Here is a 24,007-nt window from a genome sequence, read left to right on the forward strand (position 1 = left end):
AATTAATCAAACTTCTCTGGATGTTACATAATCCATAACAAAGTTAGTGTAATCTATAGAAAAGTAATCAAACTCATCTGCATGTTACATTATCCATAATAAAGTTATTGTAATCTATAGAATAGTAATCAAACTCATTTGCATGTCACATAATCCATAACAAAATTATTGTAATCTATAGAAAAGTAATCAAATTCATCTGGATGTTACATTATCCATAACAAAGTTATTGTAATCTATAGAAAAGTAATCAAACTCACCTGAATGTTACATAATCCATAACAAAGTTATTGTAATCTATAGAAAAATAATCAAACTCATCTGGATGTTACATTATCTGTAACAAAGTTATTGTAATCTATAGAAAAGTAATCAAACTCCTCTGGATGTTACATAATCCATAACAAAGTTAGTGTAATCTATAGAAAAGTAATCAAACTCATCTGCATGTTACACTGTCCTTAACAAAGTTATTGTAATCTATAGAAAAGTAATCAAATCGTTATGGATAATGTTATATATTTTGGTGGATTCGAGTAATTTCGCAGTTGACAAGTTTTACTACCATTTCACTCTATAGGTTACTCAGACACTGTTAATTCGTGTGTCGTAACTTGCACCCAATTCACTAGTATTTTCTGATTAGTTATCTGTAACGGCTTGTAAGGTTTAGGTTTAAACTACTATTTTATTTCATGGTTTGTTTGTTTTTTTAATTTCGCGCAAAGCTACTCGAGGGCTATCTGCGCTTAATTCATGGTTTATTATATCTTCTCAGCTTCTACATCAAGTATATATCTCATAGCTTTATATTTTGATATCGTTGTCAATAGATAATACGAAATTAATCGAAAGAAAACAATTTTTGATTAAAGTTTTAGTGAGTGATATAGTTTTAAGTTTGAACAACAACGAAAAAAAGAGGGTTCAAAGTCCATGTTAAATATTAATAGTTATGACCATTTGCAACCAAATTAATTTCTTTACCAGAAAAATAAAATGCATCGATTAAATAAGTTTAAAAAATTCTTCATTTTATATTTATGAAAGAAATTAGCCAACCCAGCAAATACTGGGTAATTTTGAGACAGGTCGAATACTATAATAAAGTTCCTAAAACGTCTGTCAAAAAAAACTGATAAAAATATATGGATTTATACCAGTTTGATAGTTTTACCGAAAAGATAATTTTGTTAAAAGTCCTTCGAAACTTGGACCTTTGATGGCTCAGCAGTAATTATGCAGTTTATAATGCTACAGATATTGCTTCGATACTCGCAGTGGCCACAGCACAGATAATCCATTATGTATATCTATGCTTTACGTCGTATAAATATTTGAACTAATTCGTAAAATAACAGTATCAATTGAGTTCTGATACATGTAATGGGTAAAGCACAGAAATATCATTATGTAGTTTTGGGCTTAACAACATAGGCCCGGCATGGCCTAGCGCGTAAGGCGTGCGACTCGTAATCCGAGGGTCGCGCCAAACATGCTCGCCCTCCCAGCCGTGGGGGCGTTATAATGTTACGGTCAATCCCACTATTCGTTGGTAAAAGAGTAGCCCAAGAGTTGGCGGTGGGTGGTGATGACTAGCTGCCTTCCCTCTAGTCTCACACTGCTAAATTAGGGACTTAATAAATACTTGTGTCTGACATACTTTTGTTTTGTTTTGCGCAAAGATACACGAGAGCTATCTACGCTAGCCGTCCCTAATTTAGCAGTGTAAGACTAGAGGAAAGGCAGCTAGTCATCATCACCCACCACCAACTCTTGGACTACTCTTTTACCAATAAATAGCGAGCTTGACCGTATCATTATAATGTCCATACAGCTGAAAGGGCGAGCATGTTTGGTGTGACGGGGATTCGAATTTGCGATCCTCAGATTACGAGTCGAGTGCCTTATCCACCTGACCATGCCGGGCCGTCTGACATGCAGTTTTTGTACAGACCATTTGGTCATCAGATCCAGCCAACACATCATTAAACTTCTTAAGTGGTTCACTGAGTCAATCATCTGTGTCAGATACACGGAGTAAAGACTTCACGTGTTCTATAAGCTCAGTGTTCATTGACGGGCATGGTATGAGTGATAGATCCAGAGAGGGTGCTCCTATTTTTGTCGACAGTAAAATATTTTATGTATTTTCGTACTCATCATCTTTGGTTTGCATTAACTTGGTCGTCTAATTCCTCCAACAGTATGCTGAACAGAGAAGAGGGAAGGCTCATGAAGCCAACAATACCTCCAGAATCCTGTTCACGCCCTGTAGTTGGGCCTCTCCTTTCGACCATCTACAGATCCGGGTCTGAATACAGTAACTACAACACTTGGAATGACTGTGTTACTTTTGTTTTAATTCCAAGTGGAAGACAAATAATAAATGTCTGGTTTGATTTATCATCTAGTAACTTTTAGTCCACATTAGAAACACAGTGACGTCTATCAATAAACCATGTATTATTATTTTGTCTGATCCTGGACCAGTAAACGCTTTTCTCATATTCATCAGAGAATTAATCAAATTATTCAGATATTCTGCACTGTCGTAATTAAGAAAAAGAAATTTGAGTATGCAAGTTCGATTGACGGATGGCAGCAACAAGAAGTTATAAAATTCGTCATTATTCAAAGTATGTGGATCTAATGATTCAAGTCGATCCATGCTTCGTATGTAGAACTTTCTTATTCTAGAACTTAAAAGCCCATTGGAACTTCATCATGAGGGAGGTATTTCTAATATGAACGTAACTTAAATGTGTGTCGCTTAAATGGTCAGGTCATAGTCAGGCATCGTGGGACTTAGTTTATAATTAGTGGCCAGACGATGGTTAGATTGTTTTTGAATTTCGCGCAAAGCTTCACGAGGGCTATCTGTACTAGCCGTCCCTAATTTAGCAGTGTAAGACTAGAGGGAATGTAGCTAGTCATCATCGAATCAACGAATAGTGGGATTGAGCGACACATTATAACGCACTCACGGCTGAAAAGGCGAACATGTTTGGTGTGATGGAGATTCAAACCTGAAACCTTCAGCTTACAAGTCAAGCGCCTTAACCACCTGGTCATGCCAGAACAAGTAAATGTTAATATCACTAGGGCTAGCACAACTACTGTACTCAAACATGTAACTGTAAACGCAAATGCAGTCTGTATTCCAAACAAATACAGTGTTTCATACATCAGCTCTATCCCTACACTAGATAGTTGCAAGACACTATACTGTATCTAAAGTAGACGATAAAACATGAATGTTCACCATTGACACCTCCTCCCCAATGTGCACATGCGCAATCCACTGTTCTTTGTCTCAGTCTGGTTGGCACTGAATGATTGTGCTAAATAATTGCAGCCTCTCTGTAATAACGTGATTGTATTTAGGAAAGCAATCAATGATATTTCTATAAAAGGTTGTACTTATATTCACCATAATTCGGGCGAATTTCATAAAATAACAACAAAGTGTGTTCCACATTTTCTTGGGTCACGAGTTATGAGCGAAAATAAAATTCCGATATTTGCTCTGACAAGAGAAACTCAAGAGCTGTTAGTGAGTGGTATTGATTGGTTGCATTCCCTGTACTCTAAGACTTTAGAATTAGGAATAGCTAGCCCAGACAAACCTTCATGCGTGAACGAAGTTCAGAAAAAGATAACTGAGGTTAGTGAGTGATACGTTCAAGCAGGGGCGTAGATTCTGAGGGGAGGGGGATATACATCCCCTCCTTCATTTTAGGTGGGGGGTATGGTGCATACAATCATTCCCCCTACAGTTTGGTCTGTTGAATTGTTTTATTGCATCACAGGCCTACAAATTGTGTGTTTGTTCTTGTGATTCTTGTGTTCTTACCAATCGAATTACATAATTAGGCCTAGATGTAGGCTTTTTCAGTAGCCAAAATGTACATCTTTAATATAGGCGTACTTCTAAGTTTTTCGATCTAAGCGATAGTTTGTTAAGTATCAGTCAGTAGGTCTAAGTATACATGCAAGTATCATGGCAACAAGATTACTCTGTGACTGCATGTTTACAGCTTTCAGGTTCACGTAATCAGAGATTACCAATTTGCAAATTGAACAGTCCACATAAGTGGTTGCAAAAATCATCCCCCCCATCGGGTGTAAAAAATCTACGCCCCTGGCGGTTCATGACACAGTTTTTCTTCTCTCACATCTAGCTTGTCATCATTAAGCCATCCATGAACCTCCTGACTCCAAAGATGAATTAACATTACAGACCTAACTCTCATCATGGCTGAAAAAAGTTCTTTGTCCGAGAGAATATTTCATCCAGTTATTGTCACATTCTTATTTCATCTTTTTCACCGTAAATTCTCTATAGTTTTAGAAAGTCTCCTTCTGTTATTATGGTTTACAAATGTTACAGAAGCAGAGAATGGAATGTAAAATAAGCGTATTCAGAATATATACATTCACAATAAACAAATACTTCTCTCATAGAACCAGACTGACTGTACCTTGACAACTTACCTTTGATATGCAAGTATACTGGTTTTCAACAAAAAATGTTACATCTATGCAGTACAGTAGGTTTTTAAAATATTATGCACAAAATAAATAAACAAGGAGAGCAAAAAACAAACAGAAATGTCCAAATAAAACACTATTCTTTGTTCATGAAACTGTAAAATGTACTCGGTTTTTACTTATTCTGACTTGTTTATATAATCTTGCTAACTGACTGCCGTTGTAGCAACAAGTACGTCTATGCAAGTCATAATATCAGATCAGTTCCTTGTGTAGTGTATCACAATACTTAGATTATTGATGTCAGCAATAATTTCTGATGTGCATAATTAAGGAACAAAAGATTGTTTGTTTTTGAATTTCACGCAAAGCTACATGAGGGCTTTCTGCGTTAGCCGTCCCTAATTTAGCAGTGAAAGACTAGAGGGAAGGCAGATAGTCATCACCACCCGCTGCCAACTCTTGGGCTACTCTTTAACCAAAGAATAGTTGGACTGACCGTCACATTATAACGCCCCCACAGCTGAAAGGGCGAGTATGTTTGGTGTGACAGGGATTCGAACCCACGACTCTCGGATTGCAAGTCGAGTGCCTTAACCACCTGGTCATGCCAGGCTTAGGAACGAAAGACCCAAACCATATACTAAATTGTACATGTCACCGTATCGTTCTTCAACATGAGTTTGACTTAACTTCAGGAGGGCATAATTTTAAAACTGTTTGCTTTTACTTTCGCACAAAACTACTCGAGGTCTGTCTGCGCTAGCCGTCCATAATTTAGCAGTGTAAGACTAGAAGGAAGGCAGATAGTTATCACCGCCCGCTGCCAACCCATGGGCTACTCTTTTACCAACGAATAGTTGGACTGACCGTCACATTGGAACGCCCCACAGCTGAAAAGGCGAGCATGTTTGGTGCGACGGTGATGCAAAGCAGTGACCCTCAGATCACGAGTCGCACGCCTTAACCCACCTGGCCATGCCAGTTTAAAATTGTACTAAGTAGTTATAAGCTTTACAAAACAATTATTATGGTGTCAAACATTTCTTAAAATTTGAGGATTTGTACAAGGTAGCGACTTTGAAAGATCTATCTTTCAGAGATTACTAACTTCATGCAGAACACCCGCCAAAAAACCCCAAATTTTACGTGAATATGTCTTATTAAGATATATTATTTCAAGTTGTTGTAGCGTGAAATAATTAAAGCTGGTTTGATAAGTTTAATTATCGAATAGTGCGCAATGTGTCAGTTCTGATTAGTTTTGGGGCCCGGCATGGCCAAGCGTATTAAGGCGTTCGACTCGTTATCCGAGGGTTGCGGGTTCAAACCCCGTCGCACCAAACATGCTCGCCCTTTCAGCCGTGGGGGCGTTATAATGTTACGGTCAATCCCAATATTCGTGGTAAAAGAGTAGCCCAAGAGTTGGCGGTGGGTGGTGATGACTAGCTGCCTTCCCTCTAGTCTTTCACTGCTAAATTAGGGACGGCTAGCGCAGATAGCCCTCGAGTAGCTTTGCGCGAAATTCAAAACAAACAATTGATTAGTTTTACTTATTTTGCTGTTGAACCCATTTACGTTAAGCGACTGAATATAAATGTTTCTCTGTGTTAACACTCCTGTGTATTTATTGCACACACTTGGTTGATTTAGTGTTTTATGGCACGAAGCAGCTAGGCTATCTGCGCCAATATTGCACACACACACACACACACATATATATATAAAAGTTAATTTGGGCGGTCTTTTATAAATAATTTGAATTTATAAGTAATTTAAGTTTACTTATAATAGTTGAGTATTTTATTTTTCGCTTAAAAATCGAAGCTAAACATTTTGTACGAATTATTTAAGCTAATAAAAATTATAACAAACGTCCACAGCTTTAAAACAGTTACGTCTTCAAGTTAATAATGGTTCAAAGTCACAGCTAAGGTCCACGTATAAAAATGAAGAAAAATACTGGGAGTATATTGTATTTGTTTGTTTTAGCACAAAGCCACATAATAAGCTTTCTACACTTTTTCCACCGTGGAGAATCAAGCCATACATTTTAATATCGCAGGTCCATTGACCCACCAGCAGGTAAAATATTGTTAGAACGTTTTATTTGTATTGTTTATGGGTTTGCTTGTTTTTATTCATATATATCATTCACGTTTTTCATGTGAATAAACATCTATATTTTATGTTTTTCATTCATCGTTGGTCGTCTACTAAAATAATATTTTAGTGTATTTTCGTCCATCTTAACGTTTTTATACGTAGTGTTTAATGTATTTCTTGTACGTTGTTATGTGTATTATTAGTAATAACTAAATGATTTTGAATCACCTGATTTGAATGAAGTGCTAAGCGCTTTATTTATGTATATTTTATATGTACATATATGATTAAATATCTACTATATAAAAAAAAAAAAAGATGAGACAGACGTATTCGTAATTTTTCTATATATTTTGCGCCATCTGTTGAGCTTAGTAAAATCTGATAATTCACCACAAGCGCCAATCAAACTGTTTTATAGCCTAGACCCGCGAATTTCCGCAAGCTTCTTAGCGCGCGGACCAGGTTCCTTGACTGATTAGGTTATGGTGTATGGAAGTAAGGGTTTTTGTAGAAAAGGTTATTGTCCACGAGTAGGTTAACGTGGTGCCCTAAATATTAGAGAAATTGCAATCATGAAACATTTACTTTCTTTTCCATTATGTCTTTCTCAAAACAATTGTACTGATTTAGGTTAAATTTTGCACTGTTTTATTAATAATATGTGTATTTATTCCAAATTAATTTTTTACAATTTCTTATGCACAGGACAGCAGTAACCTTCTAGGACCTGCTGAAAGTTGCACGTTTAATTAAGGCATACTGAAGTAACCAAAGTCAAGGCCCTAGTTTGTAGACGGTTATGGCTGCAAGGAGACAAGCATTACGAGAAATAACTCGAAGTGGTTCTCAAGAAAGTTCTGAGGGTCGGGTATCTTTTTGTTAGTTAATTAAATCGTGGTAAACATCATTTAATAAGTAATATATTTCACTGATCACGTTTTTATGTTGGCTAGAATAACATCGATTATTTAAAATTGGCTACAAACACATGTGGAGGTTGTGATATATTATTAAGGACGTAGTTTTTTCTTAAACAAATAATACAAGAATATGCGGCATTACCATAAGTATTAAAGTTATAAACCCAGTAGTGTGAGATACCGAGTTAATTTTTAATATCTAGAATGTTAATTTGTTTGTAATGATGATTGAATACAACTGTATTAACGGTTAAAGCATCGAAAATCTCCACTGTATATTTTTTCTTTTAATTTTGTTTTGAAAATTTAATTTAAAAAAGCTTTATAAAAGGCCATTTTCATGTATATTTTCTTAATGAGTTTTTTTTTGTAGTTTAAGTAGTCTAAGACATTTTGATCATGCTTAAAGATTATTTTGAGTTCCGAAGCTTCATTAACAGAAGTAATAGTGAATTAAAGTATGTAAAATAAACTTAAATGTTACATTTATCAAAAACTTAGATGACATTAGGTTTCATGTAACAATTATTCCTGTGAGGTTAAACAGTATTTTAATTACCTTCAATCTGTTACTAGTAGATGTTTCTCTAAATGAATATTTTTTATTAGAATAACATTATCTTGCTTCATATTTTATTCTCTGTTCCTCAACAAGAGTATAACTTTTAAACTAATAACAGAAGCTAAATTTTAAATGCTTTAGCTATCTGCCTTTTATAGTTCAGATAACTAAATATAAACTTGGTAAGTCTAAAATTTGTCATTAATCTTTTAATTTGAATTCAAAATTAATTATTAAATAATTTTTAAAATTTTTGTTTAAAAAGGTTTTAAAATCTGGGAGGCTCAAGCCTCACCAGCTCCATAACTAGTTGCTACACCCCTGTTCTAAATGTAGAACTGTTAACAGATGTATTTTTCTAGAACTCAAAAAGCGTTCTTTTCTGAAAACAGTACGATCACCCAACAACGAACACAACATTAACTTTAACTGGTTACCAACACCAACTTCCCCAGAAGAAGAAGTAATACGTCAACGGGGTCGAAGACAGGTGACACAAGGCTCCTTTTTGGATTATTTCAGTTCCCCTAAAGGAACCCCTCGACTGAGATGTAGGTTCTGTCTAGAGAATATTTTAATTACGTCTTTGATGTCAAAGTTTTATATGGATGTACAGTTTACATGTCTTTAAAGTTAGGTGTCACTAGTAAGGTGTTCTCAAGTTCAATTCAATAATATGTACCTAGAGTTCCTATATTCTACAAACTTTGTAATCTGTACAAGTGGTATTCTAATTTTTATTTGTAGAAAATGAATGGAACAAAAGTTGTTTTTACCTGAGCTGCAATTTTTGTATAGTTAAAGTTGTTTTCTCATTTCCTTCATATTTAATAATGATTGAAAACACTTTGCAAAATTATCAAAAATATTATCAAACACCTTATAAATCTGAGGTATACTAGTGTTTGTAATGTGTGGACATTGAGTTGGTTGGTTTAATAATAGCATTGTGTTCTTGTTTGATATAAGATTTCTTGTTTAAATACTTCAAGTAGTAATATCATTGACTTTACACACTTGGCTGTAAAACATTTACATTTTTCTGTTAATAAAAGAATTTCACTGAAGATTCATTAAAACTGCAATTATAGAAATAATAAATATAAAAATGTTAATCTCAATTTTGAGCACTTTGTTTTTTAACCTTTAAACAGCAGCCATCATCAATTGTTGGTGCTACCTACAACATTCCCTCTGTTTAAAGGTTAATTGTAACACACCTGAAGTTTCTAATTTTGTTTGGGCATTTAAGTAACACCTATTGATTTGTTAGAGCTAAGGTATGATTTAAATGAAATTTACAGACAACAAATAGTAAAAATTAATAAATAATAAAGTATAATCATTTCAGTTGCTTAATATTTTTTCTTTAAGCTGAAATGCGTGGAGAAACGCCCCCCAAAACTCCATCCAAATCTCCTAATAAATCAAGGACTCCACAGAAGTCAAGCCCCTCTTCCACTAAGACTTTGGCAACCCGCACGTCTCCACGGAAACGGTTGAATCTATCTCAGGATACTCCAGAGAGTGATGCAATTGGTTTTTCAAGAAACAGAAGAGTAAGTATCATGTTTCAAAAAATCTAGGAAGTGTACCATAATTAAGTTACTGATTTGGATGAACTGGCATCTCCAACCAAAATCTTCATCATTAATGTGACCTCTGGGATTATCCAATTGTAAATGTTTTTTAGCACCAGTGTTGGATCTTATATTGTCTCTGGAGCTTTTTTAATTTTGTATAGAAAGATGTATTTAGAGAAGCACACTTCTGAAACTAGGATATATGAACCTTCAGGTATGAATGGGTATAAACTACCTCAGTATTAGTTCATTTGGGAAATGACTGATACTCTTTATATATAAAATGGTGCATATATTGTTTAAAATTAATATACTTTATTTAACTTTATGTTACTCCCCTGTGAGGAGATTTAAAAAAACATTATATTCTTGCATATGTAAAAACACCATAAATGTATACAAGTTGGATAAAAAAAAATAAATTTATTAGACTCGTTCTATTTTAACATGGTCTCTTCTGCTTGAAGTGCATCTACCTAAAATGTTAAAAGTAAAACTATAAAGTTTTAAGGTGTTAGTTTAGTCCTTATTATTTTGTACCATTCTTCTCTTGTCTTGCAGAACAACAATAATTGAAAAACATAAGTTTTATATGCACTTACAAGACTGACAAAGTTAATTGGTTTTGTAAACAACAGTATGTTACTCATTCCGTTTATTATGAATTGTGTGTGCTGTCTGTTTCTACATATGTGATGTAGGCTCTTCCATTCACTGACGTGCAAAGGTTATTATAACAGTTTAAAATGTGCAGTACATACACCTTATGTATATTAACCCTGAAGAATCCACAAAGGTGAAACCTTGGTTACAATAAAATTTTATTCTGTATATACCTGGTGTGCAAAGGTCATTTTGTTTAACTCTGAAAGTAGGTGTTTAATATGACAATAACATTTAATTTTTCAGACCGTGACCCAGTCCAAAAAAACAAAAATTCAACGAAAAACCCCTCCAGGGGTCAATGTTGATGTGGCACTAAAATCTTTAAGTCATAACCAGTTGATTGAACTACTTCAGGGACTAATGGCTACTATTCCTGACCTGAAGAAGGTAAAGTGTAAAGTGACCAGTTATTTGACAGGTTTCATAATACACTTTTAACAATGTATGATTACAGATGTTGATGTAGGTTCATAATATGGGTGAGATATGTCAGTAGGAGTCTCTTATTGTATTTGCTTGTGTGGTTTAAATCTTTATTTGAAAAAAAGGTTTTAGGCAATCACGTTTTCATTAGTATTTGTTATAATTTAGACTTTGTCTGCCCTATAGATTTTCAGGGCAGACGTGTACACTTCAGTGTATGTAAAGAAAATTCTGATGTAAATGTCAGTAGACATCTTGTAGAATAACATTGAAAGGTTATTGATGTTTTTAAAAGTAACATTAGGTCACAGAATACCATTACAAGTTAACTTATTATTAATTACAGTAAAGGTTATCCCTAACTGAACTAAAGTAAAAAATGTAAACAATGTACAGTGTTAATTTCTCTATCAGATAAGGCCATACTAAAAGGCTTAACTGATGTTAGGCCTATAAGTAGACATCTAGGCCTCATTTGTCAAAGATTAAAATTTTCTTATATTCTATAAATCTTGTATTTTATTGCAATATAAATTTTATTCAAGTCTCCTGTAAAATACTTAATGTTATTGACTGCTAGTCAATAATGATAAAAATTAAAATATTAGTCAACTTATGATTTAATGTTTGTTGAAATATTTTTGCAGTATGAGAAACTGAAAGAATACTGTATGTAGTATTATTTTCCTTCACACAGTTTTTTAAAGTTTTTTTTATTTCACATTTATGAATGTTTTACTTCCTGAAATATTAGGTTGTTGGTGAACGTTTGCCTAGCCCAGACCTTCAACCCCTAGAAAATAATCTAAATAACCTTCAGCGAAACATATACAAGTCTTTCCCAAATACAAGGTGGGGCTCTAGTCGAGATGCTTTTTGTTATCGCAGAGTTCGCATTCACCTAGAAGCATTTAAGGTTGGTACAAGTGAAATACGGTAACAGTTTGGAATAACAATTCATTGTGATTCTTTGGAATTTATTATTCATATTAGTTAGCATCTTTGTTGTTTCATTTCCAGAATACAAGTAAATTCTAATGTATTGACAATTTAATTAGAAAAATACCATTATATGTATAAAATAAATTACAGTAGAGGGAGACGGACAAAAAATTTTATCAATTATTTTACAAAATTATGTATTCCTTAGTATACTGATTTTTCAAACTTTTGTTGACAATTATACAGTATTTTATTGTAATTAAATTCAATGCATGAAAAATATGAACTGCTAGTATCTTCACAAGATGAGAAATTTTGTCATGATGTAGTTAAATATTTGTTGTAATTTTCACATGTTTGAACATTTGTATACAAAAATTAAAATTTGTTCAGGTGCTGTTAGAATGTATAGATTTTAATTATTGTAACAGTTTTTAGAACTTGTTACATTTGTTTTGTGCTTTTTCAACATTCACACACCTTGTCCTTTAGTTGCCAAAGTTAAATCACAGGTCTTGTAATGCTAAAAACTGGGCTTAGATACCTACCACCTACAAAGCACCGATAGTTCATTGTGTAGCCTTATGCATCACACATCTATTCTGCTCAGTGTGTAGAATGTTATATTTACAAAACTAAATGAATCTTTTAATCTGTATTCAGATTACCAACTGAGATGTTAAAATTTGAATCCATGAGGTTAATTATTTGCTAACTGTTGTGTATGCAACTAATAAGTGTAATCTGAAATCAAGCCTATTTATATAAATTGGTTATGTCCAAAATCAATGTATACATTTCAAGTTTTGAGCCCATTAAAAAGTAGTATTTGGAGATGGGTAATTTTGTGTTGCAATATTGGGTCTCATGCCATTGATGGTTCTTGGTTGTCAACAGATAGCTTTTCAGGCCTGTTTTTGTAGCTTTGAGATATGGTAAAACAAACACATGTAGAAATTTGTTTTTTTAGTGTGGTAGAGATAAAATCTTTTATTTTTAGAAAGCATGTGTGCAGCAAGGACGACAATTAATAGAGAGCCAACAGTGGGGTTCTGCAGTGGATTATGTCATGTTGGCTTGGAACTATGTTAAACACTTACCAGACTGGGATGAGTCTACTCACAACTGTATCAAGGCTCAGTGTTTCAAAACTTTATCAACACAGTGTATGACATCTGTAAAAAAGATGGCAATGGATATGGAAGAAGTGGAAGACATCATTGAAAGGTATTTAAAGATATTTCTTGAGTTAAGAATAAATTTTCAGGTTTGATCTTTAAAAAAAAAAAAAAACCTTTTAGAGAAAGTAATTTTATTCTTTAGAATGCTCTAGCAAATATGAACACATTTTAGATGATATGTAATGAAACAAAAACTAAATGAGATGCCACAATTCTTGTGACATTTAAAATTAGGCGATGATATATTCATTATTAATGAGGTAATTGAAGTTTCTCCAAATATTTTAAAATTGGTCTTGCTGTAGTTCATAAATAATCCAAGTTGTAAATGAATTAAGTTTACAAACATAAGTAAATGTATATATTGGATTTTTAATCTTGAACTTACAAAACAAACAACTTCATGTTAGTTATTATAGTAAGTTAAAGCAACTTAATAGTGAACTTAAGTGTTGGTTAGCTGTGTGGAACACCAGTTAAGTTTATATATTAAAATTATTGTAATAATCTTAGAGCTGGGTTTATAGTAGTATTTGATAATTTATTAATCATTCGGTAGGTATAGAGTAGATGGAAACATCAGGTTTGTTAGTGGAGTTTCCAACCAGCTATCTTCTCTTTAGTCATTAGTGGCAGTGGAAGATAGCTTTGTTATAACGATGACGAGGCAGTGGAAATCACATCCAAGACTTTTACGTACCTTCATCCCCACTTGAATCAACAAAGATTTACAAGCTTGAACTTAAAAACAACTTAAGGTTGAAATCAAGTAGAAATGAATACAACTATAACTTAGCCTTAAACTGACAAAAAAATGATACGGCAAATAATTTACACATACACACGTGTTGAGAAGAAACTAAAGACAGGCATAACGCTAAAACATTTAAAATTCTTTGTTTAATTCATACAGTTCGTTGTTTCTCATAGACTAAAGTGCAGGAGCAATGTTGTTGCAATTTCAAAGCAGCACAAGGACCTGCTCTGGTTTGATTGGATATGCACAATGCTGAATCTTTGAGAGTTCATCTGCACTGTATTTTTGCACATTTTAAATGTACGGTTTATGGTATTAAATAGAAATTAGAAAATATGTCTTGTAAGAAAGATGAACTTCCCACAATAATAATGGAACACTTTTCGGAATTCCAATTAATGCTATATTTGAATATATTAGAGATAAATTTACACTTTTATGGTATTAAGATATTTATTATGCATAGTTTCATATATGAAACTCGATTTTATGTGTTAAATAAGTTTAAGTTCATCTGGTCAGGTTTTGTAATATAGTTCAACTTTGTTAAATGAATTAGTGAATCATTATAAATGAATATTTTTGTGTTTTTATAGATTGCAAGAAATGATTCAGGACAGTGACACCATCTCACCATGTTTAAAGTATTCTCAGAGTCTGCTTGAGAAATTTAAATGATCCCAAAATTTTCATATTTTGTTCTAAGACAAGTCTGCATCATGGCTTCAATTAATGAGTTTTTATAAAGTTTTAACTTTGATAAAAATGATCCAGTGTATGGTTCTGGAAGTGTAGTTAAGGTTTATCGATAAACATCTGACAGAAAAATTCCTGCCTCATTTCTGTGTGTGTTTTTAATTTCATTTATAAGTGCCTACTATTATGAAGTTTGAACTTTACATATGAAACATTTTCAATCTGATTAACTTTTTAAAAAATCCCATCTTAGGTACAATAATAGTTTTTAAACAACTTTTGCTTTTAAATCAAATTCAGGTTGTTTGATACAGGCACAATTGATTTTATCTTTATTTCGTTTGTTTATATGATTAGTGGTGTAAGGATAAAAATGAATGAATTATCAGTAGTTTAATTTAGTGCCTTCTGCACATTAACAATTTTCATCATATAATCAATTACTTAGTCAAGCAATGACATTAGGTATTTTAGTTGTGAAATCAATAAGATAAATTATGATAGGCATTTATCTATTTTCTAATGAATTATTTGTTGGTGTACTGCCAGAATATTTAGACATTACACAAACTAAAACTAAAAAATGCAAAATATTTTAGTAATAATATTAATTAATTGAAAGCTTGCCTAATATTGAAGTAATACCAATTATTTTAGCTCCAAATTGTCAGAGCAGAACTTATAAACAAGCAGATGTTTCTCTTTTAAACAGAAACGGTAAGGAAGCATAGGCTTGTTATATTGAACTCTTAGTGTGTTTATAAATTTCATTTAATGTACAATACATACTATTGTGAGGAATTGTGGTGTTTTTTCTCTTAAATGTTTTTTTTAATACAGAATTTTACTTCTGTGTTGACTTAAGAGTATGTTATTAAACAGTTTTATTTGTTATGCAAATTTGTTGTGTTGAAGTGTGTATGTTGAACATTTACCTATACTGTACAAAACTGTTGTATTGAACTGTGGTGTGTTTAACAAACATTTGATACACAGTATTTCTACTGTCATTTTAAAATAATCTTAAATGTAAGTAATTGCAAGTTATGAGAATGAACAATTTTCTACATCTTGCGTATATACTAAACTAATGGGTAATGCATTTTAGAACTTGTATATGGGTTTTTAAAATGTCATTGAAAATTGTATTTTAAACCTTGTAGGTGTTTATATTCTTCCTTATAACAATGTGATATATCAGGAAATAGAACAATGTAATTTTCATATTATCTCCAAAGCTTTGTACTGTGGTAAATCATAATAAAGTTTGTCAAAAATAAGCAGGCTATAAGTGTTATTAGACTTTATAATATCCTGATAAATATAAATTTTTTTGTTTTGGTGTTAAATTTTAAAATTGTGATTCTTATTGTTTGGTAATGACAAATATTTTTTATTTAAATTAGTACAATACTAATATCAATATAATTGATCAAAATATTTGGTGTCTGAGTATATGTACAATAAGAATAATTTCATTTTCATTTCAAAATACAATTTTTGTTGGTCACACAACTGGTAAACTTTTGATATAAGTCATGAATTTATCTAATTATGAAACTTGTGGTTAATTTGTGTTAAGTTCCATTCATTTGCAAAGAAGGAAACTGAAGGATCATATAACATTTCATATTGTGCTAATTTTATTAACATCAGAAATTGTATGACACACAGAAAATAAACTTCAGAATACAAATTTAGTTTATTCTCACTGAGAAATGTGGCCACTGTAAAGTGAACCATGCTGGTGAACATAAAGTCCAGAAGGTATGGTTTGGGTTAAGTAGCAATGCTGGAAGAGGACCTTGTATAATACTGGTTATACCAACACTGTATAAACTTAAAAAAAGTAAAGTTGTGCTTATAAAACTGACCAATGAAAGTCACTAGCATCCATCTTTTAAATAAACTGTTTCTTCTAAAAGTTATCTGTGTGGATGTTGGTGTGGTACCAGTGCCAGACATTGAAATTTTCAACTTATGATCAAAACTTGCAGTAAGAACAAGTGAATTAGTGACAAGTATGTTGTACAGAGACCATGATTGACCAATCAAGAACTCTGAGAAGCAACTTAAGAACAAAGTTTGTTTAGACACTACAGAGTGTTTGTTCTTGATGCACAAAGCTGCACGATGGGCGATATATGCACTGCCCACCAAGGGTATCATATTTCAATTTTAAAGTCATGAGCTTTTTTGGTTATGTATACGATAGTGGGTTATCTGATCGGAAATTAACATTAATTACTATTCACACCAGTCTGACTCTTCTAAAATATCCTTGTTCGTTTATATAGGTATTACGTATGTGTTTGTATTCTTAATATCTAATAACAGTATAACTTTATTAAACCTGGCAATCTCTCAGTAATTTTTTTTTAATGAGAACGCATTATTTTCACTCTTATTTGTGTGAAATTAAGAATCCAGGATTGTGTTTGTGTATATATGGTAATTAATTATACTTTTCGTGTGACGTTAGTATTACATATATTTTTTAACGTTACGTTCTTTAGTCCCTTACGGATTGTCAAAAATTAGAAGCGTGTATATTAATATTTCTACCAACCTTCAACTTGTACATTGCCGACGACTCGTTTCACTCAATCTAGAGCCCATTGGGATATCTGGAACCATATTTTGCCTGCTTGTGAAGGGCATTCAGACCCTAACAATTCATTGTATACTCTTCATGTTGTATAAATTATTCCTGTTTCACAAGTGACAAGTTTGGGATGTTAAGTAGGTTCTACCATTATATTGTGCAGTTTTCATTTAGGTGCATCATATTCGATTCTAAAGAGCATTTTAAAGCTATTTTCAAGCACACGAATAAGTCATTTTGTTTTTATATTAGAATGAATTCCATAGCAAATTACCTTAGGTAAGTAAAAATTATTTAGATATTCAACTAGTTGACATTCACACTTAATTAAAACTCGGGTTATTGTACAATCGCAATAAACTTACGGACTGCTAATTCAATGTTATGTTAAGGTAAAGTTATGAGCTAAACTGTACATCTCTAGTGTTAAACCCGTAGGCTTATTTAGTTTCATGTCATACGATCACAAAGTAATTAACACTTTTATAATCTCAAATTATCAAGAGAGAAATAATATTGTATTGGTGTTTCGTACAGTTTTATTGTTCCCCAAAGGAATGTATATTTATTTATTCCGTGTATATATAATATCTCAACCCTTACCGGCACTGTAATATAACACATCATTGATATCTGTGATGTTATCTTACAATTTTCTTGAGGTTTTGTTTTGTAGTAATTAACATACAACAATAGGTGTCGTTATTTATTTTGTTTTCTTACTGCAAAGCTGTACGATGGTCTATCGCCACGTTGTCCAGGCCCGGCATGGCCAAGCGTTCGACTCGTAATCCGAGGGTCGCGGGTTCGAATCCCGGTAGCACCAAACATGCCCGCCATTTCAGCTGTGGGGGCGTTATGTAACAGAGTTAAGTAACTATGGAACTTCTGTTTTTGATTTTTTTTTAACTGGCATTTCACGCATTGCCACACGAGAGAATAAACTTGTACCTTATCTAAGCTTACTAATCGTAATCTGAGGGTCGCATCCCCGTCGCGCTAAACATGCTCGCTCTTTTAGCTGTGGGGCGTTATAATGTGACGGTGAATCCCACTATTCGTTGGTAAAAGAGTAGCCCAAGAGATGGTGATGACTAGCTGTCTTACACTGCTAAATTAGGGACGGCTAGCGCAGATAGCTCTCGAGTAGTTTTGCGCGAAATTCAAAACAAACATTTTGTCCATCGAGAGGAATCGAGCTCTAGATTTGAGCAAGTCCATAATCTCATTGCTGACTCGTCTGTGTGGAGAAGCATACTGTATGTAGTATTTTGCCTGATTAAAACGTGGTTGTCTATGAACGCGAAATGAATTAGAATTACGGTTGTTGTGAAAAGTGGGTGAAATTTCGGCTATCAGTTCACGGATCGTCCAAGTAAATGGGAAATACACATCGATTACATTTCTATTAATACAATAATTTAGAAGTCCACCTGTTGAGAAGAAACTTAACATTTCCGTTGGTGTGTAAAATGAAGATTTGTTCATAATTTCACTGACAAGATACTAAACACCAGGTTAACCAAATCCGACCCTTAATACCTTTTAAAAATATTTTGAAATTTCTGCTTTCAGAATGGCTCGTAAAGTCATAAATAAAATGTAAGTACAAAGCAAAACAATGGGATAGGTGCTGTGTTCGTTACGACTATCGGAACCTGCTTTTCAATTACATAAGCCTTCAGACTTAAAGGTGTGCAATTAGAGAAGGGTGAATAAAACATTTTCTCAAGTATGATTCTGTGTATTATGGAAGCATACTTATTGCTAACAGCTTACACTGACTTTTCTTTCATTATCCCCTACCAACTAATATGAGGTTAAAATTAATCATTCCGACAGCAATTATTTTGGAAATGAAAAAAAGGCTAATGATAAGATAATCAGCATAAAAACAAAAATAAAAAATCAAGATCAATATTGTGACACAGAAGCTATATTTGTGACGATAATTTTGACACCCGACACCAGGACAAACTACTCAACAGTGGGGAACAAGTACAGAAAAATTAAACAGCATTGCGATATAAGAAGAAAGGAAAGGGAAGGGGAAGCGATAAAGTAGTTAGGGTGCTCTACTCGTAATCTGAGGATCGCGGGTTCGAATCCCCGTCACACCAATGATGTTTGCCATTTCAATTGTGTGGGCGTTATGATGTAATGGTTAATTCCACTATTCGTTGGTAAAAAAGTAGCCCAAGAGTTGGCGGTGAGTGGTGATGACTAGCTGCCTTCCCTCTAGTCTTACACTACTAAATTAGGGACGGCTAGCGCAGATAGCCCTCTTGGAGCTTTGCGCGAAATTCAAAAAACAACAAGAGCATATGTAGTTAAAACAACAGCTGTACTTGCGGTCGTTAGAAAACTGTAAGCTTCGGCATAGAATTCTGTCATCGAACATTCTTGTGGGTATTATGGTATTTCAGTCAATCCCACTATTCGTTGGTAAAAGAGTAGCCGAACAGTTGGCGGTAGGCAGTGATGACTAGCGCAGATAGTCCTTGTGTAGGTTTGTACGAAATAAAAAAAAAACAAAACTAGCTGCGTTAACTGGCCCTAGTTTTTTAAAACAAAACAACCTAAATCTCCGTTCCATATTTCGACACGTAAAATATATTTTGTTAATTTGTGAACAAAAAAGTACCACCCCACCTTAAGTTTGATTTTTGAAAATAAACTGTAACACCTGTTTTAAATCAGGGTTTCCTCGTGACCGATGTTTCGTTTTCTCTTCTCTGACAAGGATAAATAGGTCCTTATCGTTCTCCACTTAGAGCTGTCCATGGTACTGATTTAAAGGAAGGGGGACTCTTCCTTATTAATGCTTTTATGTGTGACAGGATAAATATTCTTCGTGAACCTGATTCTTACAAAAGTGAGACAAAAGAAAGTGACTGTTCTTGCAATATCTCTTCAGGGATAGCAGCTATGTTAGAGGACGTACCGCTCAATCAATTTATAATATTGTACTTTATATATAATGTAACAACCCTAAAAACAGAAATCCACCTCCAAGTGTCGAACTACCCGGAGTAAAAGAAATGGAATAAATAAATTTAGTGACTTGATTTTAATATCACTGTACACAATATGTATTACAATGTAAGTCCTACTCTTTTCACGTACTCTGTTTTATGGTGGACATCATTTTCTTTTATAGGTCAGGCTTACTGTTTGCTTTTTCACACATGACATTTTGATTCTACATATATTTTCGTATATGGGGTTTAAAATGTGATATACTAGTAGATAAATAATTAATAATCTATAACTAAATAGGTCTTCTATTCTAATGGTAATAAAAATATAAAAATACAATTTCCACATTCGACCCATTTTCCATCTCATGCAAGCGCTCTACCAGTTACATTGACTTTAATCTTATGGTACACAAAAAGTACAAGAAGTAATTTAAGCCTTACTCTTTTTACCTAATCTGTTATATGGTAGAGGGCATAGTTTCATTTTATATGCTAGGCCTATTGTTTGCTTTTTCACATACATTGTAATTCTGCATCCATTTCTTTTGTATGTGTGAGATTAAATATATATTGTATTAGTAGATATATATAATTAATGACCTGTAACTAAATAGGCCTATCTATTCTAATACCATATGCTACATTAAATGTTAACTCAAACTTATAAAAAAATGTCAAATCTGTGTAACCACGTAAAACAACTTACAGCGTATTCGTCATCATCGAATAAAGATAGGTAATTGCAAGTAATTATCCGTGTAATGTATATGTTAACAATAAAATTACTGGTTCGGTAGCATACGATATGCACTGTCACGTGAGGGAAGTGTGCCCTGCACAGTGAACGCAGTGGAACATGTAAGCAAACAAAAGAGGTTTTAAAGTGTTGTGTTTAGATATTTGTTTGAATTATTCCACTGACTGCTCATTTGTCGTATATGGATGGTACACTTGATATTTAGATCAACAGTAAATTAATGGGTTAAAAGCAGTATCGTAGTACTTAGGTTTACAAAACAAAAAAATCTTCGTGAAACTGCATTGACTGAAATAGTGATGAATTTCATCCTTTAAAAACTAATTTAAAATACATATTTAATAAATCAACTTAGTATTACGAAAATTATTTAATCTCAATTCTATGTTCTAGAGAGGTCTATTTCAATCTACACTTTGATCAACGTCTGTTATAACGTTATACTAGTTTCGGAGAATTCCACACAGTAGCCCTGAATACATCCAAAGAGAGAAGCTGAACCTATATCATAACGATAAGTGTCAAACATAAGAGTACGTTAAAATACATATTTATTCTAATACACTCACATAAATTTCGTAACGTTTTGCGGGTTCTACATGTAGTAGGACACTTTTGTTAAAAGGTCATAATCGTATTCAAATAGTCTTTATACATTAATAGGTTTCAGTCCTCTCGATACTGCCGCACATATTTCTAAAGTAACGAACTCAGTGGCGGTAAAAGGAAGCCTATTCACACAGGCAACTCCAAATATTTTAACTACACACAGTTCAGTGTGCTCCCTAGTGGCTTAACGGTAAGTATACTGGCATATAACGCTTAAAATGTATTTTCGATACCCGCGGTGGTTAGAGTATAGATTGCACATGGTGTAGCAGCTAACTTAACAAGGATCGATACGGTCCAGTGGGCGATATAGAAACCTGCGAGACCAGATAGATAGCTTGACTCGAGAATGTTTTGCTGATGAAGGTAGGTAATCTTGCGGTACACCGCTCGTTCAACGAGGAAGTGATACTGGTCTTTGTTTAGAATACACGTGTTCTGTCTTCCTCCCCAGAAGATAAACAGTAATTAGCAAGCTAACAAGTAAATATGAAAGACTTGCACGGTTACCAGTGTAAATAAAATATTTTATTTGCTCCCCTGGGTGTGCTTCTTTCATTTTATCTCTGTTGTACATCAGTGAACCTGAACACCATAAAACACATTATAAGCAAGGTGAAAACACAAAGTATGAAAATTACATTCGAAGGCTAACTTTCGAAAAACAGAACATTTCTGGAGTCAAAACTAACTAATGAATTTGGCAAGAAATTGCAGCAAGGAGGCGTTATAACGGAAGAACAGTAGATAATAAATAAGGGAATGTTTTGAAGTTACATTTGGCACAGAACATGATCTTTTCATTTAATAGAATCCACTGATTTTAAAAGGATATGAAAACAAATCTATACTAAAAAATAGTACAACTACACGGCAGGCATTATAATTAAAAAATAAATAAAAATATGTTCAGTAAAATAACAGAACAATGCTACCGTAAGCCTTTACAGTAAAGGAACAGTACTACACTTCCATAAGCCGTCATCTCCAAATTATAGTAAAGTAATAGTACAATGTTGCTGCAGGCCTTCACTTTTGATTTACAAAAAGCCAAGGTTATTAAAATAACTTCAGTAAATAAGTGTACGCGACTTATTTCTGTCATCAACGAGATATTAAAACTCCTACAGTGTTAATTTTATCTGTCTAAAAACATACGATTCTACTTGTTTAGCATGTCTTGTACCTTAGAGAGGTTAACAATGTGGGCATCGAACATCTAATTAACCAAATCCAACCTGGATATTTTAAATTCTCTTGATAAGTGTGGTACTCAGTACCACCCGACGTTGAAAATCACGTGCTGTTGAGCGTACTTATAATCGTTTAGTTCTGGTTTCGCCAGTCACGTTTTTTTGCTTTTAGGCCGACACCCAAGTAACTAGTAAACACGTACCAGAATCTAAACTTTAATTTCATAGTAATAATTCTTTCATATGTATCGTATTCACTAGGAGAGCAACAGATGCAATTAGCAAGCGATTTTCTTTGTTTTTAGGCAAATCAAGTTCGTGTTTGCTACGTCATATAAGATTACCCTAGAGTCATAGGGAGGATAGGAGGGTGGTAATTTTCATTGACGAATATTTTTCGGAACATGAACCACCAAAAATTCTGACTTTGTTTATTTTTCCCTCAATGCGTACAATATAACGTAACCGTAAGCAGAAAAAGTTGTTGAATATTTGAATCTATTAAAGTTTGACAGTTCTCGTGTAACTAATAACGTATCAATTTAATGCAATAATAATGTATAAAAAATAACCATTTTTACCAATGTAAAAAATAATTTAAAGAAACATTTTTTGCCCTTGCGTTTAAGTGCGGAAAGGGATGTCCATGCTGTGCCCACTCGGTGGGTATCGAATCCCAATATTTTTAGCGATACAAGACTTCAAGCTAAGCCTCCGATTTATCGATGAGCAATTACTTTTGTGAAATATATACAATAATTTTTTTCGTTCTATGTTTCACAAAGAAGTTTTAGTTTGGAGTACCAAAATGGAATTCAATTAGATGTTTAGGTACGTTCACTCTAATTTAAAACTTTATGCTGGAATTGCTAAGTGAATAGTCACACACGCTCAACATTTTCTCTTATCCACGTTCCTGTATTGGCTATTACAGTTAAGGGCACGTTATGTTAAAATAATTTTGGAGCCTCACCACGTTGTTACACTACACGTCGCCACATCCCATGTTGGACATGCTCATTTTCATAACTCTCCTGCAAGTAGCTTTTATTCCAAGATACTTTTCGAAATTCTTCTTGATTGTACTGTACTGTTACACAGGGAAAAAGGTTGATGGCTATTACCACTAACTTTTTTTTTTTATTAATGCATGTTTTTGGTGGTGTGAACCACGTAGGTCTTTACCATATAAACATGTCCAGTTAGATTTTCCTCAATATACTTAACTGTATTTTGTGTGTACCTACTTGGAAACATGGAATAAATAAATACACGTAATCCGGAGAACACTTTTACCTTTTCGGTAGGTTCTCCGAGAGCTACCAACTTTCAGAAATGCTATAACAAAAGTGTACAAGTGTATCCTTTAAATTCACGAGGCAATGGTTCTATCCTAAAACACCATTTCCATCCTGTTACTTGGCTATAGGTTTCAAGATATATTTTTATATATCTTGATGTAATTTACACACTAACAACGAAAAGTAATCACTAAATGTACTTCACTCACTATTTGGTGACACTTTTAG

At 33.4% G+C, this 24,007-nt stretch overlaps 1 protein-coding gene across 2 annotated transcripts; it reads left to right on the top strand.

Annotated features, from left to right (window-relative positions):
* The first annotated feature begins 6,975 nt into the window (after window positions 1-6,975).
* On the top strand, window positions 6,976-15,613 carry LOC143233233 (uncharacterized). Of its 2 annotated transcripts, none has more exons than XM_076469224.1 (8): window positions 6,976-7,098; window positions 7,309-7,466; window positions 8,478-8,636; window positions 9,460-9,644; window positions 10,578-10,721; window positions 11,512-11,673; window positions 12,700-12,926; window positions 14,234-15,613. In XM_076469224.1, the coding sequence occupies exons 2-8, from the start codon at window positions 7,403-7,405 to the stop codon at window positions 14,313-14,315; spliced, it is 1,023 nt and encodes a 340-aa protein (XP_076325339.1). In that variant the 5' UTR covers window positions 6,976-7,098; window positions 7,309-7,402; the 3' UTR covers window positions 14,316-15,613. The 2 variants fall into 2 exon arrangements, with proteins under 2 accessions (XP_076325339.1, XP_076325340.1); XM_076469225.1 differs by having other exon boundaries at window positions 7,042-7,119.
* The last annotated feature ends 8,394 nt before the right edge of the window (window positions 15,614-24,007 follow it).

Source organism: Tachypleus tridentatus, chromosome 12 (assembly GCF_004210375.1).
Source record: "Tachypleus tridentatus isolate NWPU-2018 chromosome 12, ASM421037v1, whole genome shotgun sequence".
Taxonomy (NCBI): domain Eukaryota; kingdom Metazoa; phylum Arthropoda; class Merostomata; order Xiphosura; family Limulidae; genus Tachypleus; species Tachypleus tridentatus.